The 19,952-nt window shown below is 39.9% G+C and overlaps 2 protein-coding genes and 1 long non-coding RNA gene across 3 annotated transcripts; all 3 read right to left on the bottom strand.

Annotated features, from left to right (window-relative positions):
- Positions 1–651: 651 nt before the first annotated feature.
- pgp (phosphoglycolate phosphatase) lies at positions 652–2,796 on the bottom strand. Its single transcript, XM_086303046.1, has 2 exons — positions 1,983–2,796; positions 652–1,684 (listed from the first exon to the last, which is right to left on the bottom strand). The coding sequence occupies exons 1-2, from the start codon at positions 2,575–2,577 to the stop codon at positions 1,359–1,361; spliced, it is 921 nt and encodes a 306-aa protein (XP_086159172.1). The 5' UTR covers positions 2,578–2,796; the 3' UTR covers positions 652–1,358.
- Positions 2,797–5,300: 2,504 nt separating this feature from the next.
- On the bottom strand, positions 5,301–12,579 carry LOC147322989 (uncharacterized). Its single transcript, XR_015130695.1, has 2 exons — positions 12,220–12,579; positions 5,301–12,090 (listed from the first exon to the last, which is right to left on the bottom strand). It is a non-coding gene; the product is annotated as an uncharacterized LOC147322989 (long non-coding RNA).
- A 3,971-nt stretch (positions 12,580–16,550) lies between these two features.
- Positions 16,551–18,111, bottom strand: LOC147322988 (uncharacterized; the record flags this gene model as incomplete). The annotated part of the gene is made up of 1 exon (XM_086304874.1): positions 16,551–18,111. A coding segment is annotated over exon 1 (1,452 nt), but the record flags the coding sequence as incomplete, so codon positions are not given.
- Between the last annotated feature and the right edge of the window lie 1,841 nt (positions 18,112–19,952).

Raw genomic sequence — 19,952 nt, 5'->3', positions numbered from 1 at the left:
TTTGACACACTGCAAAAGAGAGCCAGAGATTAATAATAACTAATGGTGAAATAAAGATTTATAAACACATTGTGAGTGAAAAAGAAACGCTCAGTGCATCATGGGAGCCCCCAGCAGCCTAGACCACTGCAGCATAATTAAAGGAGGGTTCAGGGTCACCTTATCCAGCCCCAACTATAAGCTTTATCAAAAAAGGTTTTAAGTCTAATCTTAAAAGCAGAGTGGGTGTCTATCTCACGAGCCCAAACGGGAAGTTGGAGGCTCTGCCTCCTATTCTATCTCTAAATAGCCACAAGTAGGCTACCAGTCTGAGTGAAGTGCTCTACTGGGGTGATACAGTACTATGAAGTCTTCAACAAAAGATAAGGCCTGATTATTCAAGCCAGTGATAGGAGAAATATGCTCTCTTTCTAGTCCCTGTGCATGCATTTTAGAGATGTTGTGCAAATGCATGAAAACAATTCGTGTTTACTATGAACACTGAAGGACATGTCCTGGTCAATAGTCTATCAAGCTGATGAATTTTGCTGTAGTATCTTCTATATGAAAATTAAAACCACCCAAAAATAAGAAGTTTCAACAACTTTAAAAGTAATAATCAGGAAATCAGTGAATGTGTTGAAAAACAAGAAACATGAACCAGGCAGAGGGTATGGTAGATCATGTAAAAATAGTTTATTTTTGAGTTTAACATGTGTTTTTTGTATATGATACTTACCCTTAAGGAAAGTCAGACATTTTTTTAAAATGTTAATGTGATTGTTTTATGAAGTAATAAATAACATGACGGATCCAAATATTACTCTTGCACAATCCCTTGAATCTAAATGCAGATATCGGAACATTGTGTTGAGGTCTTAGAATACAGAACAAACAAAGCTCAAGTTCAGCGCCTTTCAGTCTGCTTTTGTCCGTTGGAACAATGATGTAAACCTTATTACTAAACTGTTGACACTTCATGTGTGCTCACCTCTCTTCCAAAGTTTGACTTGTAGTTGCTCAAGAGGTTACATTGCATATCTGGTGAGGGCCTTTATAGTTCACTGACATCTTCTTTTTAAAAAAAGAAAAGGAACACACTCATTTTTGCAGCGTAACTCAACGCTTAAATACATTGAAAAAATACTGAGGATTATTGTTCTCACGCTGTTAATAATCACTTAAAACATATTAAAATTAGGTTTAGCAGATAAAATAAAATATAGATATATATAGCTTTAGTCTCCTGTCCAAGCAGGTAAGTGCTGTTACAGTGCTGAAGCAGCAGAAAACAACACAAAACAAAAAAATTCCCTTTTTAAAAGAAAAAAACAAAACAAAAAACACTGGATCCTGAGTGTTGTGCAGGTTTCTCAGTCTCATCCCTGCAGAGCTGGAAGGAGGTCCGCGATGCTCTCCACATAGTAATCCGGCACCATCCCCTGCCTCTCTGGGCAGCCACTTTTCTGATGGGCTTCGGCATCTGCCACAGTGCTGACCCCCGTGAGGGTTAGAAGGGTCTTCAGGCCGCAGTTGGAGCCCAGCAAGATGTCAGTGTCCAGACGGTCGCCGACCATCAGGCAACGGTCGGCTTTCACACCAAACTGGGAGGCCACACAGTCGAACATGAAGTGGTTGGGCTTCCCAACAGTCCGGGCCTCACGCTGGGCTGCCGTCTCAACGGCCTGAAGCAGACAGCCGGTACCTGAGGGTTAAGAGTGACAGTCAGTAGGTGAGGTGACAGTTTACTCTTTAATCCAACAGAACAGGTCTGTTCAGATTGACAGGAAAGTCAAAAATTGAAAATAAATTGTTGCCAATACACTTAAAAGCCTCTATTCAGGTGTTCTAACATCTGTTTAGGGTTAAACACGGCTGAACAATAAATCCCTTGTGCTGACATCACCCTGAAAACAGTTCTGTGGATTATCTGGCCTAAATAAAAGCAAATAAAAGGTTTTAAAAATGCGTTAAATGGAACAAAGTGCAGAGTAACTGTTTACCTGCGACGGCCTTGCCTCCTTCCAGGGGCAGCCTGGTGTCCCTGTTGGTCCCCACAAACAGACAGCCCTGCTGGGTCAGATACTGCATGGCTCGGTTCAATTTCATGTAACTGAAATGCTCATCGAAACCGACCACCACCGCCTTCACCTCGGGGTCCAAGGTCACGTTGGCCCAGTCAATCGGCTTTCCGCAGATGTGGTCGGGTCCCACCCCGGTCTGCTGGATCCCCACCGCCTCCAGCTCCTGCCTCATCGCGTTGCTTCCTATCAGGTACACTTTGCCCTCCAGCTCGCAGACCGTTTTCAGGTACATAGCGCAGCAGTACGCGGTCCCGAACACTTCATCTTCCGTCACGTCGAAGCCGAGTGCGGTCATTTTATCGGCGTACATTTTCCTGGACTTGGTGCTGTTGTTAGTGACGAAAAACACCCTCTTGCCCTTTTCCTTGAGAAGGTTTATGACTTGAGGCGCTCCGGGAATGGCCTGGTCCCCCCGCCAGATGACGCCGTCGCAGTCGAACAGGATGCTGTCCACAGAGTCCAGTAGCTGCTTCACCAGAGCTCCACTCAGCCGGGTGCATTTTGACACAGACATCGGGGAAGACTGCGGTGAACGGAGCGTGAAGAAATGTAAAAACGGGAAGCTTACTTACTCAAGTAAAGTAGTAGCGCTATGTCAGGAGTCAAAGAGGCGAGTTGTAAATGTTAACCGTTAATAACCGGTCAAAACAACCGGTTTTGGTGTGCTGTGTGAGGAGCTCCGGAGAAGCAGGCTGACGTTCTGACCGCCGAGTGTTGCATCAATGCAACGACTACTTCCGCACCGGCTTAAAGTGACAGGAGCCACACACTAAGAAGTCCGGTGTTGTGCCAAAAAGTGATTGTCTGCCAAAAACTGATTTCCGGTATTTGCCAAAAAGTGATTGCTCGTATTTAAACTGCTATAAGTAACTTGTTGGGCTATAATATGTGAAACATATGTCAAATGCATCCCTCATGGATGACATAAAGTCATCTTGAGCCACAAACAACATTCGTGTAACAAGGTAGAAGCCGCAATCAGTTTTTGGCAGTGACTTTTATATAACCTTTATTTATCCAGTTAAAAAAAATCTCATTAACATTAAAAATGTCTTTTGTAAGAGTAAGTTGGCCAAGAGGACAGCAGAAATGGCAGCAAATATTACAATATTTCTGTAAAAATATTTTAAGTGGGGATAAAGGACCGGATTGGTTATAATGTAAGTACAATAGCAGAGAGTTGTAAAGATACTTGAAAAACAGATATTGTTTTAATTCTCTATATAACCCCTTTGTAAACCCTGTTCACCGAAGTCTATTTACGAACATACGTAAAGATATTACACATAAAAAATACACAGAAACATTGGAAATCAGTTTTTGGCAGACAATCACTTTTTGGCACAACACCGGTCAAACTTCCGCTTTGATAAAATTAAAGTAATAAAATATTTTTTCTTTTTCTTTTTTAATGAGAAGAACAGGCGCTTTATGATGGTGTGAATAACTTAATCAGCAAACACATTTGTTTTCTAACCCACCTTCTGATTTTTTTTAATTGCTATGTTACTTTGTATCGTGGTTTAATAAAGTTTAAGAAAAAAAAATCAAAACACTGGATGCTGACGATCAATGACGATCCACAGTTGTTGTGATTCAGTGAAAGTTGTGTGGTGGATGTCAAACATGTAGCCTACTGGTGCACTGCTTTAACCTACACCAAACACTTTTAAAATCCTCGGTTTAAAGTTAGAATGTCAAGCGACCCCCCCACTGTGTTCTTACCGGGTTTTCCATGATGGCTGGAAAGCTATGCTAATGTAAATGTTTATGTAGCTTCACTGATTCACCTGCAGATACAGAATGGTCACATGTCTGTCTTTACATTACAAGTGATCACGCGCGGTGAGTTTCAGCCACCAAAGAGTCCATTCAAATTTTGTTGATAATTTAATTGAATCTTGTTTTTTATTAAAAAATATTTTCATTCCAAGTCTTTATAGCCTATAACAAACTTACACAACAGAAGCTGACCCAAACTCCTTTAAAGACAGCACATTTACATTTCAGGTCTCTAAAAATCCACAGTATCAATACACAAGAAAACTGTGTTAACTAGTATATTACTGTGGGTTGTTAAACTTACAACATTGTTGTGTTGGTGTTCATGAAAATGTGTTCCAAACTTGGCAAATGTACGATGATTCAGCTCATAAATAATAACACACTGCTCTCCCCTACATAAGCTCCCTTTATAGGTTAAAAGTATCGGTATCTGCAATACTGCTCTTAATTTACTCGATAACGAAATTTGCAAGATGCACAGCACTGCTGCTGATGAGTAGCAAAATAACTGAATATGTCAGGAAATAGTTCACTAGATATATAAATAAGTAATTAAAATATACATTGACTTAGTTTAAAATGCTCTGTATTTCTATTTTTAAATAATTAATTACACATTTTTAATTCATTCTAGTTTTATTCCAGACCCCAATATACTGAGGCTATGTATTTGCATAATGATCTTAACTGCTTTCATAGAGAAAGACCTTATAAAAAGCCTTATAATTTAACTTATAACTTTCTTACAAGTGTGGTGTATATTGTCAACATAAGAATGTACCGCATTAGGATTTGATGCCACATTTGACCTCCGACCTTTTGTTCTGACTTGTCATACAGACTATCCGGTTGTTCAGTGATGACGCGACGAATCCTACTTCCGGGTCTAAAGTAGTCTGCGTTTAATATGGCTTTTGTGTTGTTAACATGTTTAATGTTATGTATTTTCTTCTATTTGATCTCAGAAAGCTCCTAAAACAGTCAGTGATCACTGTTGACCTCCCTCGGCTTTTATTACCGCTAATCATTTATTTAAGCTCAGTTTTTAAAACCTTAGGATGTAACTACAGCCCAGCCCATGCAGCAGTATATGAATGACTAACCCCGTATTGTGGATGGATTATCTCAGTTGTCCTCCTGGCTGAAGTTTGGTTCTTTTACAGCATCCTGCCATGCGATTACATTTGTTCATGACCACCGAGAACACTCACGTTAACTTTTATCGAGTGGAAAAAAAGGTAGCTTGTTTATATTATGCTAACATAGCTGTGTCGCTAGCGGTCACGTAACACATCATTATATACTGAAGGATATAAAAAAAACAACAACAGCAATAGAATAATATTAAACACAAAGTGAACCCGTCTTCCTTCATTAAATAGGTTCTTTTAGATGTTAAGGAGGAATTGACTTAACCAGGCTGGCGGAGAATGAAGACAACCGGACACCTGCTGCAGATGGGGAATCAGTGAACTTTTATTGAGACAGAGACAACCTCTCAAAAACAGCTCACATCAAGAGATTCCAAATATTTGCTGTGAGGATGGGTATATATTCTCTAAAACTTACAGGAGGGGGTTGTGAGGCAAGTGCTGCATTAGCAGAAAAACAACTCCATAAAAGGAAAGCGGCCTTGGGTGTTCTAGTCTCTTCGCTTCTTATCGCTCTCAAGGCCAAAGTCGTGAGCACACATTTTTATTACACAGTTGCACAGTAACTTTAAAGCTGAACAATATTTAAAGCTGAATAATGTTTGATTCAGATTATATTTTCTTCAAATCCCCCTTTTGACCCATCTTAAATGGGTCAACACACAAAAATAAGTAACATTCAAAGGAACACAGAGACGTGTCGAAGCCTGGCTCGAAAAACTCCTCGGGTCTTATCATTTGTCTTTATATGTATGAGGAGAAAAGAGTCCAGGCACCACCCTGCCCAGGGGTCGGCTGCAAGCAGTCTCGGTTCCCGATGAAAGCAGTAACAGCTGTCCTGCACAAAAGGATACAACGAGTCAGTGCAACCAGGGTAGTGACACAAAATTAACAGTTCCTGTAACTCAGCAATCAAAAAGCATAAGTAATGATAAAAATGTGGAGAATGCAGAGTATACTATAATAATGAGAGATATAAACGTGAAAATGTGAAAGAATAAATCAACCGTAAAATAAACTCAGAACGGTAACTGCTAAGGACATTCAAAAGTGAATATGGTAAAACTGGAGAGGAAGTGGTGGGCAAGACCCTAGGGGCTACATTTGTCAGATTGGGACTGTCAGAAGGGGGCGAAGCTTTTGAACTTGAAGGTGTCAGAAGTGTCGGGGGCCCTTCACAGATCAGGATTATGCCAATGGGAATGAGACCCAGGGCCAGGAAGCAAACAAAGACGCAACATCTTTGCCTGCCTGTCATTTCAGGGGGAAAGGGCCAAGACATGTTTACTTAGCTTGGATGTCGTCTAATAGAGGATGATGGGGCACAGAAAGGTGGTCCAGTTCCCCCCACCTCGCCAAGGGCGTGTTCTAGGAGTTAAAGAGCAACAACCTGCAATCTGTACCAAAAAATCTTCATAGTCCCACCGGAAAATCATAAGGGTAATAAACGATTCAGCTCAACAGACAAGTATCATGTTCAGGTTTCTCCAATCATTAAATCACTATTATTGCCACAATTTGCTTTATTCACCCTTTGGGCAATGAGAGAGAGAGCCCCTAATGGCCAGTTAGTGGGCTCTAGGTCAAACTGTCCCCAAATTTGTTATCTGTTATTATTACTTGTTGTCATGTCACTTGTCTGTTTTCTACTGCACCCCTCTCACCAAAGCAAAGCAAACATTAGCAGCACATTGACCGTAGTCAGGCATCCTCATTCCATAGGTGCTATAAAACATTTCCTGTAAAAGAATCACAGTTTTCAAGACAGGGTGTGTCTCCCCCAACACTCTCACCAGAATACAGTGTAATAGCATCCCCAACTCCTAACCTATAAACACCGTTTCTTCACACATCCGCCCAGAAATCCTGTAATAGAAAAACATTAAAACTGTAACCCTGTAGGGAAGAAAATGTAAATGGTAACGCTGCGCAGTTACCTCTGTAAGCAACACAAGACACAAAAATGGCATTTACAGGTTCACTCATCCTCGAATATTTTGTCATCCTTCTACTCCTGTAAAAGAAACCCACATAAATTCATCCACCCTTTTATCCTATCTAGGTGGAGGTGGTTAACCTTGAGTCATGGTCAAGTCTTGTCATCTTTTACCAGTCAGTCCGTTTGTTTTTATTCCCAGTCTTTCATCCATTCATCCGTTCTTTGCTGATAGTGAAACCTGTCGTCGCATCTAGTTTCCACACTCAGCAAAATGACGTCATCTCAAAAAGAAACAAGAACTTGAGTTTGGATTACCTCGCTGAATCCTTTTTTAAACAGGGACTCTCGTTTCTAATTGTCCCCACAAGTGTTTCCTCCAGAACCCATTTCAATGCGGAGAAACTCACTTACAACAATTTTCTCGCCGACGTGTAATGCTTGTAATTTCCGATGTGCAGATCTGCTTAAAGAAAAGATTCACAAACAAAAATCAGTAAATATAAAACAAAATAAAATGAAAAATAACAAAAACAAAATGCAGACGCCCGGGTCTTAGGACTTGTCTCTGAATATTCTTCCCATCAATAAAAATACCAACCTAAACCTACACAGAGTCAAATCAACACCACCTCAACCTTTTCATATTCATAAACCTATATGTTTTGCGTTCGTGAAACAAAATTGAACCATTAAGTAAGTTGAGCTCTTGAAATGTTTTAATTCTCTTAATTCTGCCAGTTTATTTCAACACTTATTCAATGACTTTTATTCAACTGCTACTTGGTCACTCGACTTTTACCTGTTCAAATTGCCTAGGGTTCAACAAAGTCTAGATCCCCGTTTTCATGAAACTTGAACGGTGTACGATGATTTACTTACAGTAATTTAGAATCATCACTCAACCTAGCTCTACTACTGGCACTGCGTGACTTTTCTCACACTGGAAACCAGAATTTAGTACAGAACTTTAATGCCTCAGGCAATCGCGTTCAAGGGCTGCCCCCCCTTCTCTTCTTCTTTGTCCGTGTGTTCCTCCTTTATTAAATCTCCATCACAATGACGTGGCGCTCTGAAATAAAACTCACACTGTTAATTCCTCGTTTTCACTCTGCACCACTGCTCAGAGTGTTTTCTTTTCTTTTTAGTGTAGAGTAAACAATTAAGTCGAGGCCTTAAGCCCCAGATATCTCGCACGGGCATCATTTTCATAACCAAACCGCTCCGGACTCTGCTCCCCAGACCACACAAATGCCCTCTGGGCTTATTATTATAGCAAATTCTGTATTTGACTTTGTTGTGTGCAGCATTGAGCCTTTGTCAGTAAAGCATTCTTCATTGCAGCAGCTGGAGCATTGCGTGTCACTTCTTAGTAAATTAAATCAACATTTTGATTTTAGTGCATGGGTATGTATCAGTTTTTACTCCCTCAACAAGTGCATAAGTGTTCATGTGTGTGTTTCCCTTCATTCTAAGTAGGCGCATGCAGAAGTGTGTGTTCGTGTGTTGGTATATGTTTGTGTTCATCACCTTCCTGTTCTGTAGTTTAGGTAAACCAGCGGCCTGACGCATGGCCTAGGGTCCTCCCCTCCTCTTTGGGTCTGTTTATGTTGTCCTTACTTTGCTCCACGGCCTTCTGCAGCTCTGCTGTTCGGCTCTTCTCAGAGGTCAGCATCCTTCTGCTCACCGTCCCTTTTCCTCCGGGCTTAATGCGCGTCTCGTCACAGCTCTGTCAGCTGACGCAGCCTGGGAATTTCCCCCGTGTAGTGAAACGGGCTTTAGGTTTAATGCTCTCCGTCTCTGCTGCATGAGATCACTCTTTTGCAGCACTGTTGACATCCTCAAGTTGTTGTTGTGAGTCCAGCTGCTGTGGCCTTCAGGGGTCAAAGGGTCAAAGATGGTCGCGGAGAGGGCAACGATGGTAGAGGGGAGGGTAGGAGTCCAGGTCAGCTTCGGCTCTCAAAAACAAAAACAAAACAAAACAGGCGAACAGGAAAATGATGTTGTGTTGGCTGTGCTGTGTTGGCTGTGTTATCCCGAGAGGGGAGAAACAACGAGATCTCGTCTCCCCCCTTTTTTGTTTTTGTTTTTTTTTTTTTTTTCACCATATAATCAACTCATAACCCCTCAAGTTGACAGGACAACACAGGTACGTGTTAAAATTCTTAAGATCCTGTTTAGAAATCTAAAAAGGAATTTCCTATCATTCAGTAGTCATTTGTCTTAAACAATCAACAAAAACATGTCCCAAGTCGACCCTTTTAACCACTAAATTTGTCGTGTCCTCACTTAATCCTCAGACCAGTGTCTTTGTCTTTTGACGTTACGTTGTTGTCCTGCAACCCAAAGCGTTTAATTGTCAGTAATGTATAAACTATATCATTTAAAAACAGGTGTATGTTAAGTGTCGCTACTTTAACCTTGCATGTACGTGCACATGTATGTAAGCTGTTTCTTCATTGCATGTATGGGTGCGTCTGTATATGGGTTACTTTAACTTTTTCTCAAACGAGGCATGTCTCTAACACGCACATGTGTCTGTTCCTCACCCTTCTCATATCTTTCTCTGGTTGTGTGTGGTTTTATTTGTTTCAGTGATTTACCAGGAACATCTTTTCCTTTTCTCCATGCCTTCCGCCAGAGGTTAACACTGGTGAGATTCAGGGACACAGCACCCAGAGCAGTTCAGCAAGAAAAACCCGCCTCAAACTACATTCTCTCTTTTTTGTTTTACCGGGAGGGGTGAGGACAACTCTGGTGTCCAGCCGTGAATTTTAGCCAAAGCTTGGCCTGTCTTCTGCTGCCGTACTCAGGCTTCCAGGTTAAGAAAAAACACCTGTATGAAGACACTAAACATACATTTAGTATTTGTATAAACATAACTGCCTAAATCATTGAACTCTTGAGGAGGGTGTATTTCAGAATCAGAATCAAAATCAAAAACTTTATTGTCATTGTCATGAGACCGACGACATTAAGAATGGTCCCCGATCATTGCATCATCCCTAGTAATATCAAATATAAAAAACAATAAAATTCAATCAATAAAATAGATAGAATACTTAAAATACTAAGTATTCCCACCGTCATGCTTCAGACCGTGCATAGATTAACACAAGAGTGGCATGGTGGACATTTTTGTAGTATTCAGATGTGTTATTGCAGTTGGATAACAGCTGTGTTTGAGTCTATTAGTCCTTGCTCTGATTGCCCTGTACCGTCTGCCTTAGGGCAACAGTTCGAACAGGGAGTGGCCAGGATGTGAGGTGTCTTTTATGATGTTTTGGGCCTTTTTAAAACAGCGGGCGTTGTTTGACTCTTTACTAACTTTAAAACCCCACCATAACAATTTCTCACTGACAAACTTCTATGCATCCATTTAAACATGCGAAGCCAGCACAAAATCACACACATACCCCTACAGCAAAGCTTTAACATAACCACAATGCAACTCCTCCCTTAAACGGGAGAAATCACCCTGAATCAACCAACTCTATATAAAACGTCAAACAAAGATAAACCACAAACATTTCTACACTTCTGTGTCTTCCACGCAGCACAATAGGCAGAAAAACACCGATTACTCACAGTCTACAACAAAAGAAAAACCTGCTCTTTTCACAACTCTCACAGCTAAAGTCAAAACTCTTACCCAGTGCCTCTGAAATAATAAAAAAATCACCAAATACTCGATTACTCTTTTCACTCGCTCCCTCTCACTCCCTTCTTCCTCATACAGCATACACGCTCGCTCCCGCGGACCCGCTCGGCCCCGCGGGCTCACTCGGCCCCCACCTTTTTTCTCTCACAGAGACAGAGAGAGATCCTTTTCCTTTTTTTTTTTTTTTTTTTTACTTCGGTCTATCTGCACAAAGTTTACCTCATCTCTTTCCTTCTATGGGCATGCACACTTCCTGTCTCACACACACAGCCCCTCTCTCAGAGAGAGCAGAAAAGAGTTTTTCCTTTTTTCAACACTCAGGAGAAATTCAACAGACAGTTTATACCACTATTTTACACTTTGTTTACACACACCGGTAATTTATGTTCTATTTACACACGGGCCCGCATAGACATATCTCGATCTAATTCTCCATCCATTTTACTGTCAATGGAGGAGTGTTCTTTTATTGCTTTTAAAGGAGAATTTGGGCCAGCTGGGTTTCTGCCTCTGTTAGGCACTAATCAGCTGGGGCGCTGCTTTAAAGGTGAGTCAGCACTGAAATATCCCTTCAGGTGTTACCAAGCTTCTACCAAACCGGAGTCTGGCGGGTAACCTTGCCTAGAGCTTCCTGATAGGGGTGCTAGTTGGTTGTCACCTTGTTCACACGTCTCATTCACACTTCATACATTACCTGCAGTCACTCATTACCCTCCTTATGTATGTAATAAATGTGTAAAAAATTCTATGTGTGGTGTATTATTTTAACCCAAAGAGGAACCTAGTTCCTTTAATTGTGTAATCTGTGAACAACGGAGAACCAAAATGTCCTGCCCAGTGTTCCACAGCAAGCATTCAGCGTGTATTTATGTGTGTCCAATATCAAACAGAACATCAAAACATTTAAAACACTAAAATCATCGGGGTTTTAAGAAGAGATCCGTTTTCTCCTATTGATCAAAGGGACCCCTCCTATGGACTCCAACCAGTACTTCTCTTTTTTAAGTTTTAGAGGATCTTTTCTAATAAAGTCCTCTGGGCCTTCCTAACCCTTCTGTAGTTTAGAGAATATTACTAAAAAATATTCTCAAGGCCTTTAACCTTTTAATTTGTTTAGAAAGGCGTTACTAATAAACCCTTTCAAGGTCCCAGACCTGCTGAGGTATGTATCCGACACCGGAGAGCAAACCCGTCGGCTGCAACCGTGGTCAGACCTCAGTTCACTCTTATCTTTATTCACTTATTCACTTATTTCTTATTCACTTATCTCTTATTCACTTGTCTGATTCTCAACAAGCCTTAAGTAAGCCAGACAATTTTGGTTATGAATTACTAGGAGTTTGGACACTAAGTATTTTTATAATGTTCAATATAGCAGAAATAAAAGGTCTGCTTACCTTGTTTTTTGTGTGTACACAGCTTTTGTCCAAACTCCGTTCACTCAGACCACGGCCGATGTCCTCCCTCCCGTTCCAGTTTGACCTGGAGCGGATCCTGTTCGTGACGCCAATTGAAGGATATAAAAAAAACAACAACAGCAATAGAATAATATTAAACACAAAGTGAACCCGTCTTCCTTCATTAAATAGGTTCTTTTAGATGTTAAGGAGGAATTGACTTAACCAGGCTGGCGGAGAATGAAGACAACCGGACACCTGCTGCAGATGGGGAATCAGTGAACTTTTATTGAGACAGAGACAACCTCTCAAAAACAGCTCACATCAAGAGATTCCAAATATTTGCTGTGAGGATGGGTATATATTCTCTAAAACTTACAGGAGGGGGTTGTGAGGCAAGTGCTGCATTAGCAGAAAAACAACTCCATAAAAGGAAAGCGGCCTTGGGTGTTCTAGTCTCTTCGCTTCTTATCGCTCTCAAGGCCAAAGTCGTGAGCACACATTTTTATTACACAGTTGCACAGTAACTTTAAAGCTGAACAATATTTAAAGCTGAATAATGTTTGATTCAGATTATATTTTCTTCAATACCAGCTAGCCCAACTTCAGTAACCCTACAAACGTCACTGCTGTTTAGTTTTCTGTCTTCATTTATGCTGGAAGTGATAACAGAGCTGTACATTTTAATTTGTTTCCAAAACCCCGCAGTCAGGACATGCTATATTGTATTTAGATAGAAGCTAGCGAGCTAACTCCCTGCTAACTTCTAACTCCGTTAAATGTCATAAATTCGGTTTTCATGGATGCCTGGATGCCAAACTCAATTGTTACACCTGGTAGAGCAGAACGCTGATCATTTTATTAAAGATGAAAGACTTTAGACAGTGTCAGTTTTGGCCGGCGGTCATAGGTTCTGTCCAATAATATGACGCGAGACTGGAGTAAAAGACATCGATGGATTGGCACTTTATTAAAGAAGGCGCATGATAACAGCACAAACACTGACTACAACTAAACAAAATGGCTTCCTTTTATACTCTACCTTTTCAGGTGAGCATCTGGAATAGCCCAAGTATGGGGGTTAACTAATCAAAATGAACACATAACCCTCCACACAAACACACGTACAATAACATTAAAGCACATCACAAACATATACATATTTCCAACACATACTATAAACAAACCAATAACATAAGCTTCACCCATTTCTATCTAAATTAAAACCCTCTTTAACCACACTCCCTAACCCGGCACACTGGTCTGTTCCAAGAGCTCTTAAACAGGTGATTGAGCCGCTTTCACTCTTTTGCTCCACATCCTGCAAGAAGCAACCAGGACAGGTGAGTACCTTTACAAGTTCTCATTTCACATATGTTTAGGTTATTGATAAATGATTAACTGCAAGCAGCTCTAACTTTGGCTCTTCTCCGACACAGGTAGGATGGCCAGTAGTGATGGGCAGATGAAGCCCCATGAAGCACTGAAGCTTTTCATCCAATTGGTTCACCCCAACGCGAAGCTTCATGAAGCTTCATTTGCTCTAGCAGGACACCTACTGGACGTAAAAATAATAGCTGGCATGAATTTGAAGAGAGTGGCATTTTGCACACAGCCTGTAAATGTCAACAACAAAAGGAGTGTGTAAAACATGTATATTGTAGTGATGGCAGTATACTGTGTATATTTATAGTGGCAGTATGGGAAATGATTATTTGGAAATGCTTGAAATGGAAATGATCATTTACTGTGAGGTGAGGTGTGGTTGGGGTGTGGACAGTAGTTGTGCTTTTGTAACGTTGAGGTATGGACAGCTACACACTGAGCCTCAGTCCTGCCCGTTCACATTTTATTCTATAAAAACTACATTTTCACTGCTTTTATGACCTTTTTAGTGGGGAGAACATAGCTAGGATTTAATGATTTAACAAATCTTTTGAATCCTTTGTCCTCCACAATGCTAAATGGCTGGGAGTCCTCAATCACCATGCTAACCAGGTCTTCATCTATTTGAGATTGTTCTCCTGAGGAAAGACAATAAAGATAAAGCACAAATATAAATATCACACACGTAACTTATAACAGTTGTATAATATTGTTATATCATTTAGTAACATTACTGCATGCTATATTATCATTGCATTTGATGGCTCACCTGGTCTTGCTCCACAATCGGTGTTCCCCTTATTCTCATGCAAAGCTCTGTAGTGCCTAAGCATGGATGAGGTGTTGTTGTTATATCCCAGCTCCCTGGCACATAGAAAACACTTCACCTTGTACAAAAGTCAAGACAGCTCAACATAAATTGTATTGCACCATCAGTATTATGAAAATACATCTTCTGTAGAAATTTACATACCTTGTTGGGAGGAATAAGATCAAAATGTTCCCACACAGGGGAGGACATCCTCCTCTTCTTAGCTGGCTCCATTCTCTCCTGACTTTCTCTCCTCACTCTCATAAACCTCCAAACTGTCTCCAAACTCTCTCTAACCGCAACTCTCCATCAAACACCCACATTTTTGAATGAAGTCTGAGGGGTTTATATCGCTGTCATATCTCGCGGCAAAGTTCGAACCACTTCATGAACCAGTCACGTGGTACAGCCGGGCAGCGCGGCTTCGGACGTCATCATTTTCAGCTCCTCCCATAAATGAAGCAAGCCTCGATACGCGCTTCGCGGAAACGCCCCCTCCATTACTCGACACACGCTCCGAAGCCTCGATACAGAACGTCCCATCACTAATGGCCAGTCCCACTGTCTCTTTTCTGTTACAAGCTGTCAATTTAATTGTATGTCAAATAACCTAATAAAAGACTCCATAAGAACTAATGTGTTTTCTTTATTACCCCATTTTAAATTCCCAATCCAACAATTTATTATTAACAATACCAACCAGGTAATGGAACCCCTGGTCCCCATTACAGACAGTTTTTCAACTCTCAGTAATGCCATAGTGATCGCTTGATATATGGACCTGCAGCGGAGTTTAGGTCCAGACACGGCTAGTGACGTCAGACTGAACAACTGGATAGTGAGGGTCAAAAAGATGATAATGTTATTTAGAGCTATGTTCCTTACTGCCATTGGCAACATTTAGGAGATTATATACCAATATATGTGGATTCTAATATCACATATCCTGTCATCCTGTATCTCTGTGAGGTCAGAGGTCAAATTTACAAATAACCTACTCCTACATAAAGTTTGTGTAATCAGAGTAAAACATCTGCCATATTTTAATACAGTAGATGCTACTAAAATGTTTGATTTTGAATAGAAGACAAACACACATGTTCAGTGTAGGCTGAAAATGTACAAACAAAGTCATGTTCATGTTACCAGAAAAATGTGTGCAGGTATAACATAAAAACTAAGGTTAACCAAACATAACTTAATTTCGTGCAACCGATTACAATAATTTTTTTATGTTTATCCCACTGATTAGTTTGTTTTCAGTGTAGGCTGAAAATGTACACATTTGTGTGACAATGAAAACATGCAATATTCACAATATAATCTTTTTAGGACTTTATTAATGAATAAAAAAAAAAATCAATTTGGAATGCCCAATAAGATCGCAGGGCTCGCAAAATCGCCCGTCGGGCTATATGATAACCCGACGGGCGGGGCTGAGATAGATTTTGGTCGCCCGACCGGAGATATCGCTAGCTCCGGGACGTCGGGCTAGAGATTTTGCGAGCCCCGAGTTGTGTATTAGTTGACAAATAAATAAATAAAACCCCAATAATCTGACAATTCCCTGAGCAAGCACTCGGCGACAGTGGGGAGGAAAAACTTTCTTTTAAAAGCAAGAAACCTCCGGCAGAACCAGGCTCAGTGAGGGACGGCCATCTGCCTCGACCGGTCGTGGGATTTTTAAAGTGACTCATTGGATGTGAAATAAATTAGCTTGTTTGAATCGTTTGTTGTTAGCCAATTTAAAGAGTCACTTTGATGTCAACTAATACACTTAAACTGTCCAAATAATTTTAAATAATAATTTTGCAGGCAGTTGGAGTGGTCAGAAGCACTTGGTATGGACATCAAGTTGTTATTAAGTTCTGTTTTTCCTGAGAATTTCATTTTTTTTTGCACTTTAAGTTGTTATTAAGTTTCTCAAGCTCTTTGTTTTCCCTGAGCATTTCATTGTTTTTGCACTTTAAAGTCTTATTAATTTCCTCGAGCTCTTTGTTTTCCTTGAGCATTTTCTTCTTTTTGTATTTTAAGTTGTTATTAATTTCCTCGAGCTCTTTGTTTTCCTTGAGCATTTTCTTCTTTTTGTATTTTAAGTTGTTATTAATTTCCTCGAGCTCTGTGTTTTCCTTGAGCATTTTCTTCTTTTTGTATTTTAAGTTGTTATTAATTTCCTCGAGCTCTGTGTTTTCCTTGAGCATTTTCTTCTTTTTGTATTTTAAGTTGTTATTAATTTCCTCGAGCTCTTTGTTTTCCTTGAGCATTTTCTTCTTTTTGTATTTTAAGTTGTTATTAATTTCCTCGAGCTCTTTGTTTTCCTTGAGCATTTTCTTGTTTTTGTATTTTAAGTTGTTATTAATTTCCTCGAGCTCTGTGTTTTCCTTGAGCATTTTCTTCTTTTTGTATTTTAAGTTGTTATTAATTTCCTCGAGCTCTGTGTTTTCCTTGAGCATTTTCTTCTTTTTGTATTTTAAGTTGTTATTAATTTCCTCGAGCTCTGTGTTTTCCTTGAGCATTTTCTTGTTTTTGTATTTTAAGTTGTTATGAAGTTCCTCAAGCTCTGTGCTCTTTTTTAGGAGTTCACTGTATTTGTAGTTTAAGTTCTTATTCTGTCCCTCGAGCTCTGTGTTCTTTCTCAGGATTTCATCAATTTTGTATTTTATGATGTTAGAAAGTTCCACAAGCTCTGAGTTCTTGCTTAGCATTTCATTGCAAATGTGCTGCGCGCCTGAGTGTTGTTTTATCAGTTTTTCCCTTTCTCCTTCTAGTTCCATGATTTTCTCCTTCATTTCATTAGAACATGCGTGTAGCTGTAGATTTTTCCTTTCTAAGTCTTGGAGAATAACTTGTGTCTTTTTCTGCATTTTTTCCTGTTGCTGTTTCTCTTGAAGAAACTCTTTGTTTTTCTCCAGGGCTTCATCAAGTTTTAGGTGAAGCTGCAGATTCTTGTTCTCAGTGTCTTTGAGATTCCCATAGAGCTCCTGATTAATAGCTTCTGTTTGTTGAAGCTGGTAGGACATTTTTCTTAACTGGTCGCAGTTCTGCTTGTTTGTTGTCATCAGGCTTGCAATATGCTGCGGATCTTCAATAAAGATTATTTCCCAGCCCTTATTTACAATATCTACACCGGGCAGGTTTTGTGTATTTTTATTTTCTTCGTCTTGCTGGTTTATGAGACTTTCATCGTGAAACATTTCTGCATTTCTGTGCAGTGCTTCATTAAGCTTTACTTGCAAGACTTTGTTTTGTTTCTTCATGGTCTGAAGTTTACATTCCATTTTTTTCTCCTTTCTTTCCTGTTGTTTCTTCTCTTGAAGCAACTCTTTGTTTTTTTCCTGGGCTTTATCAAGTTTTGCTTCCATCTCCAGGTTCTTAAACTCAGTGTCTTCGAGTTTCCCACAGAGCTCCTGATTAATATCTTCTTTTTCTTCGAGCAGGTGGGACATTTGTCTTAATTCAGCACGGTTGTGTTTGTTTTCTGTCATCAAGTTTAAAATCTTCTCCTGTGCTCGATTAAATAGTATTTTCCAGCCCTCATTTATATTATCCACATTGGGCTGCCTTCGATTATTTTCTTTTTCTCGTTGGTTCTTGACAAATTCATTATGCCTTTCTTCCAACTGGTTATTTAGGGCCTCCATGTGTCTGCACTTCTCTACAAGCTGAATTTTCTCTGCCTGGATTTGTTCAATCATGTTGTGTAGATTTTGGTTTTCCTGCCTACTTTCAGCTAATGCCCTTTGGATGGATGGACCCTCGAGCAGAGGGCCAGCGTAAGCTTGTTGTTTTTTGCTGTGTTTTCTCTGAGACATGTTGGAATCTTAGTAAAACAACTGTGTAAATGATCCAACTGTTTCAAAATGTTTCTCAGGTTTATGTTTGAATGCTGCGAACACGAGTGCTGCGAATAAACTGACTAAAAGTTTGCAGTTCTCACCCCTATTTATACCTTTCGAATGGATCACATGCCTTTGATCTGCATGCACGCTATATGATGTCATAGGGCTTTGGAGTGTGATGTCACGGGGGTGGGCGTGGAAAGGATTTTGGCCCGATCCGCCATTTTGGGGGTCTAAACAAAGCGCTCACTCACATGTTAGTCGTGTTTTCTCCTCAAGCTCCGCCCCCTGGAAAGGAAAAATCGGCTGCACTGTCCGCCATTTTGTTTCTCGCTTTGGAAAATCTACTATCATCTGGAGTTTTACAGTTGAAGGTAAATAAGATTTTAAAGCTAACACACCAGTGAGAAAGAGTGTAGACCCTTTATATATGTGGACTTTTACTGGGCTGTTTATCAAAAACCATGAAAGGCCAATGTTAGGCTCCAGTTAGCAAATGGTAACCGAAATTATGCGATAAGCAAATTAGTAATTAACATATATAATGTGAGTTAATATTGTTTGTATATTCTTTCAGTCTAAATTAACAGACTATTACAAACTTGCATCGGTGTCTGTAGTAAGTGGTGGTACCTGCTGTGTCTTAACCATTAAACAAGCTAATGTAGGGCCGGGATATGACTAGTTTGTTGAAACATGTCTGCTGCCAATGTGACTGCTCACACACGGTAACATTACCAGCACATAGCCACAGCCGCTATAAACATGCTGAAAGGTCAGTCTAGCTTCTGTAGTCAGCAGCTGGAAGACTCAACACAGACCCAAGATTCAGTGTAACGGTTATCTAAATGTTGTGTGTCCTGTTTGTAAGCCCAGAAAAAGAAATTAAATAAAATGACGACCTTGAGCTTCAAGCTAATGTAAGCGTAATGCTATAGCATAAAGCGACTAATGCAATGATGAGGTTGTTAAATTAGTAAAAATACAGTAAATATATCCAACATGAATCATTTATATTTTTGGTCTAAACATAATTAAGTCTCACGCCTTTCACTTGTTTTAGAAGGATGTTCAGTTTTTTAAAACCAGTCATATCAAAATAACAGAAAACAGTAAGTGGGTCTAAAGTGGGTCTATTTAGGGCATGACACCTATGCAGTACTCATTAGGAGAGGAAGTGCATGACGTGGGGCTTTATTTCATGTTCTGGGGCAGTGAATGTAATGTACTGTACACACAAAAACAAATTATTTTAACTGATTTATAGACAGACTGAGAGGAGGGCTTAAAGAGATAAAAATAATGACAATATAAATATGTTAAATTTATTTTTTCTGTATCGGTATATGGTGCTTATCCCTGCTGAAGGGCAGATTGGTGTTGCTTCAGAACAATTCTCTAGCGCTGTTACGTAGAGGTGTTACAGTTAAGGTTTTAATAACATTATTTTATTTACTAGTGAAGATTTGCATATGTTATCTCACATTCTGTAAGGTAAATTTTCTGGAAAGGTCAAATTAACTAATTTAACTAAGTATTAATGAAAGACCTCGATGTGTATATGACAATAATAGATGTAGTTTCTGGGTCATTTGGCAGAACTGCAAAATGGCCAGAAGGAGGCAACTGCTGTGGTTGCAAACAGGCTTTGGGTGGTATGGAAGTAAGGGCAACTATGGAACTGCTCAGCAACATGGGACCCATAGCTAATAAATAGTAATATGACAAAAAATAACAACTTTGTGTGGATGTAACCTTGTGAGATTTGACATTTTGACAGCATTTTTATGTGACAACTTCTCTTTTTAGATAAATGCAGAGTTTAAGCGCATTACCACCATGCCACTGCAGTCCAGATTACTCTCGCAGATAGATGTGCTATCTGACAAACTAATAAAGGTCTTCAAAAGGCGAGGAGGACAA

Source organism: Aulonocara sp. 'chitande type north' Nkhata Bay, linkage group LG8 (genome assembly GCF_057382095.1).
Source record: "Aulonocara sp. 'chitande type north' Nkhata Bay isolate Kocher_YH1m ecotype deep benthic linkage group LG8, A_spYH_male_GT1.1, whole genome shotgun sequence".
Classification (NCBI taxonomy): Eukaryota; Metazoa; Chordata; class Actinopteri; order Cichliformes; family Cichlidae; genus Aulonocara; species Aulonocara sp. 'chitande type north' Nkhata Bay.
Note: the sequence above shows the minus strand (reverse complement) of the source record. Positions and strands in the feature narration are given on the sequence as shown.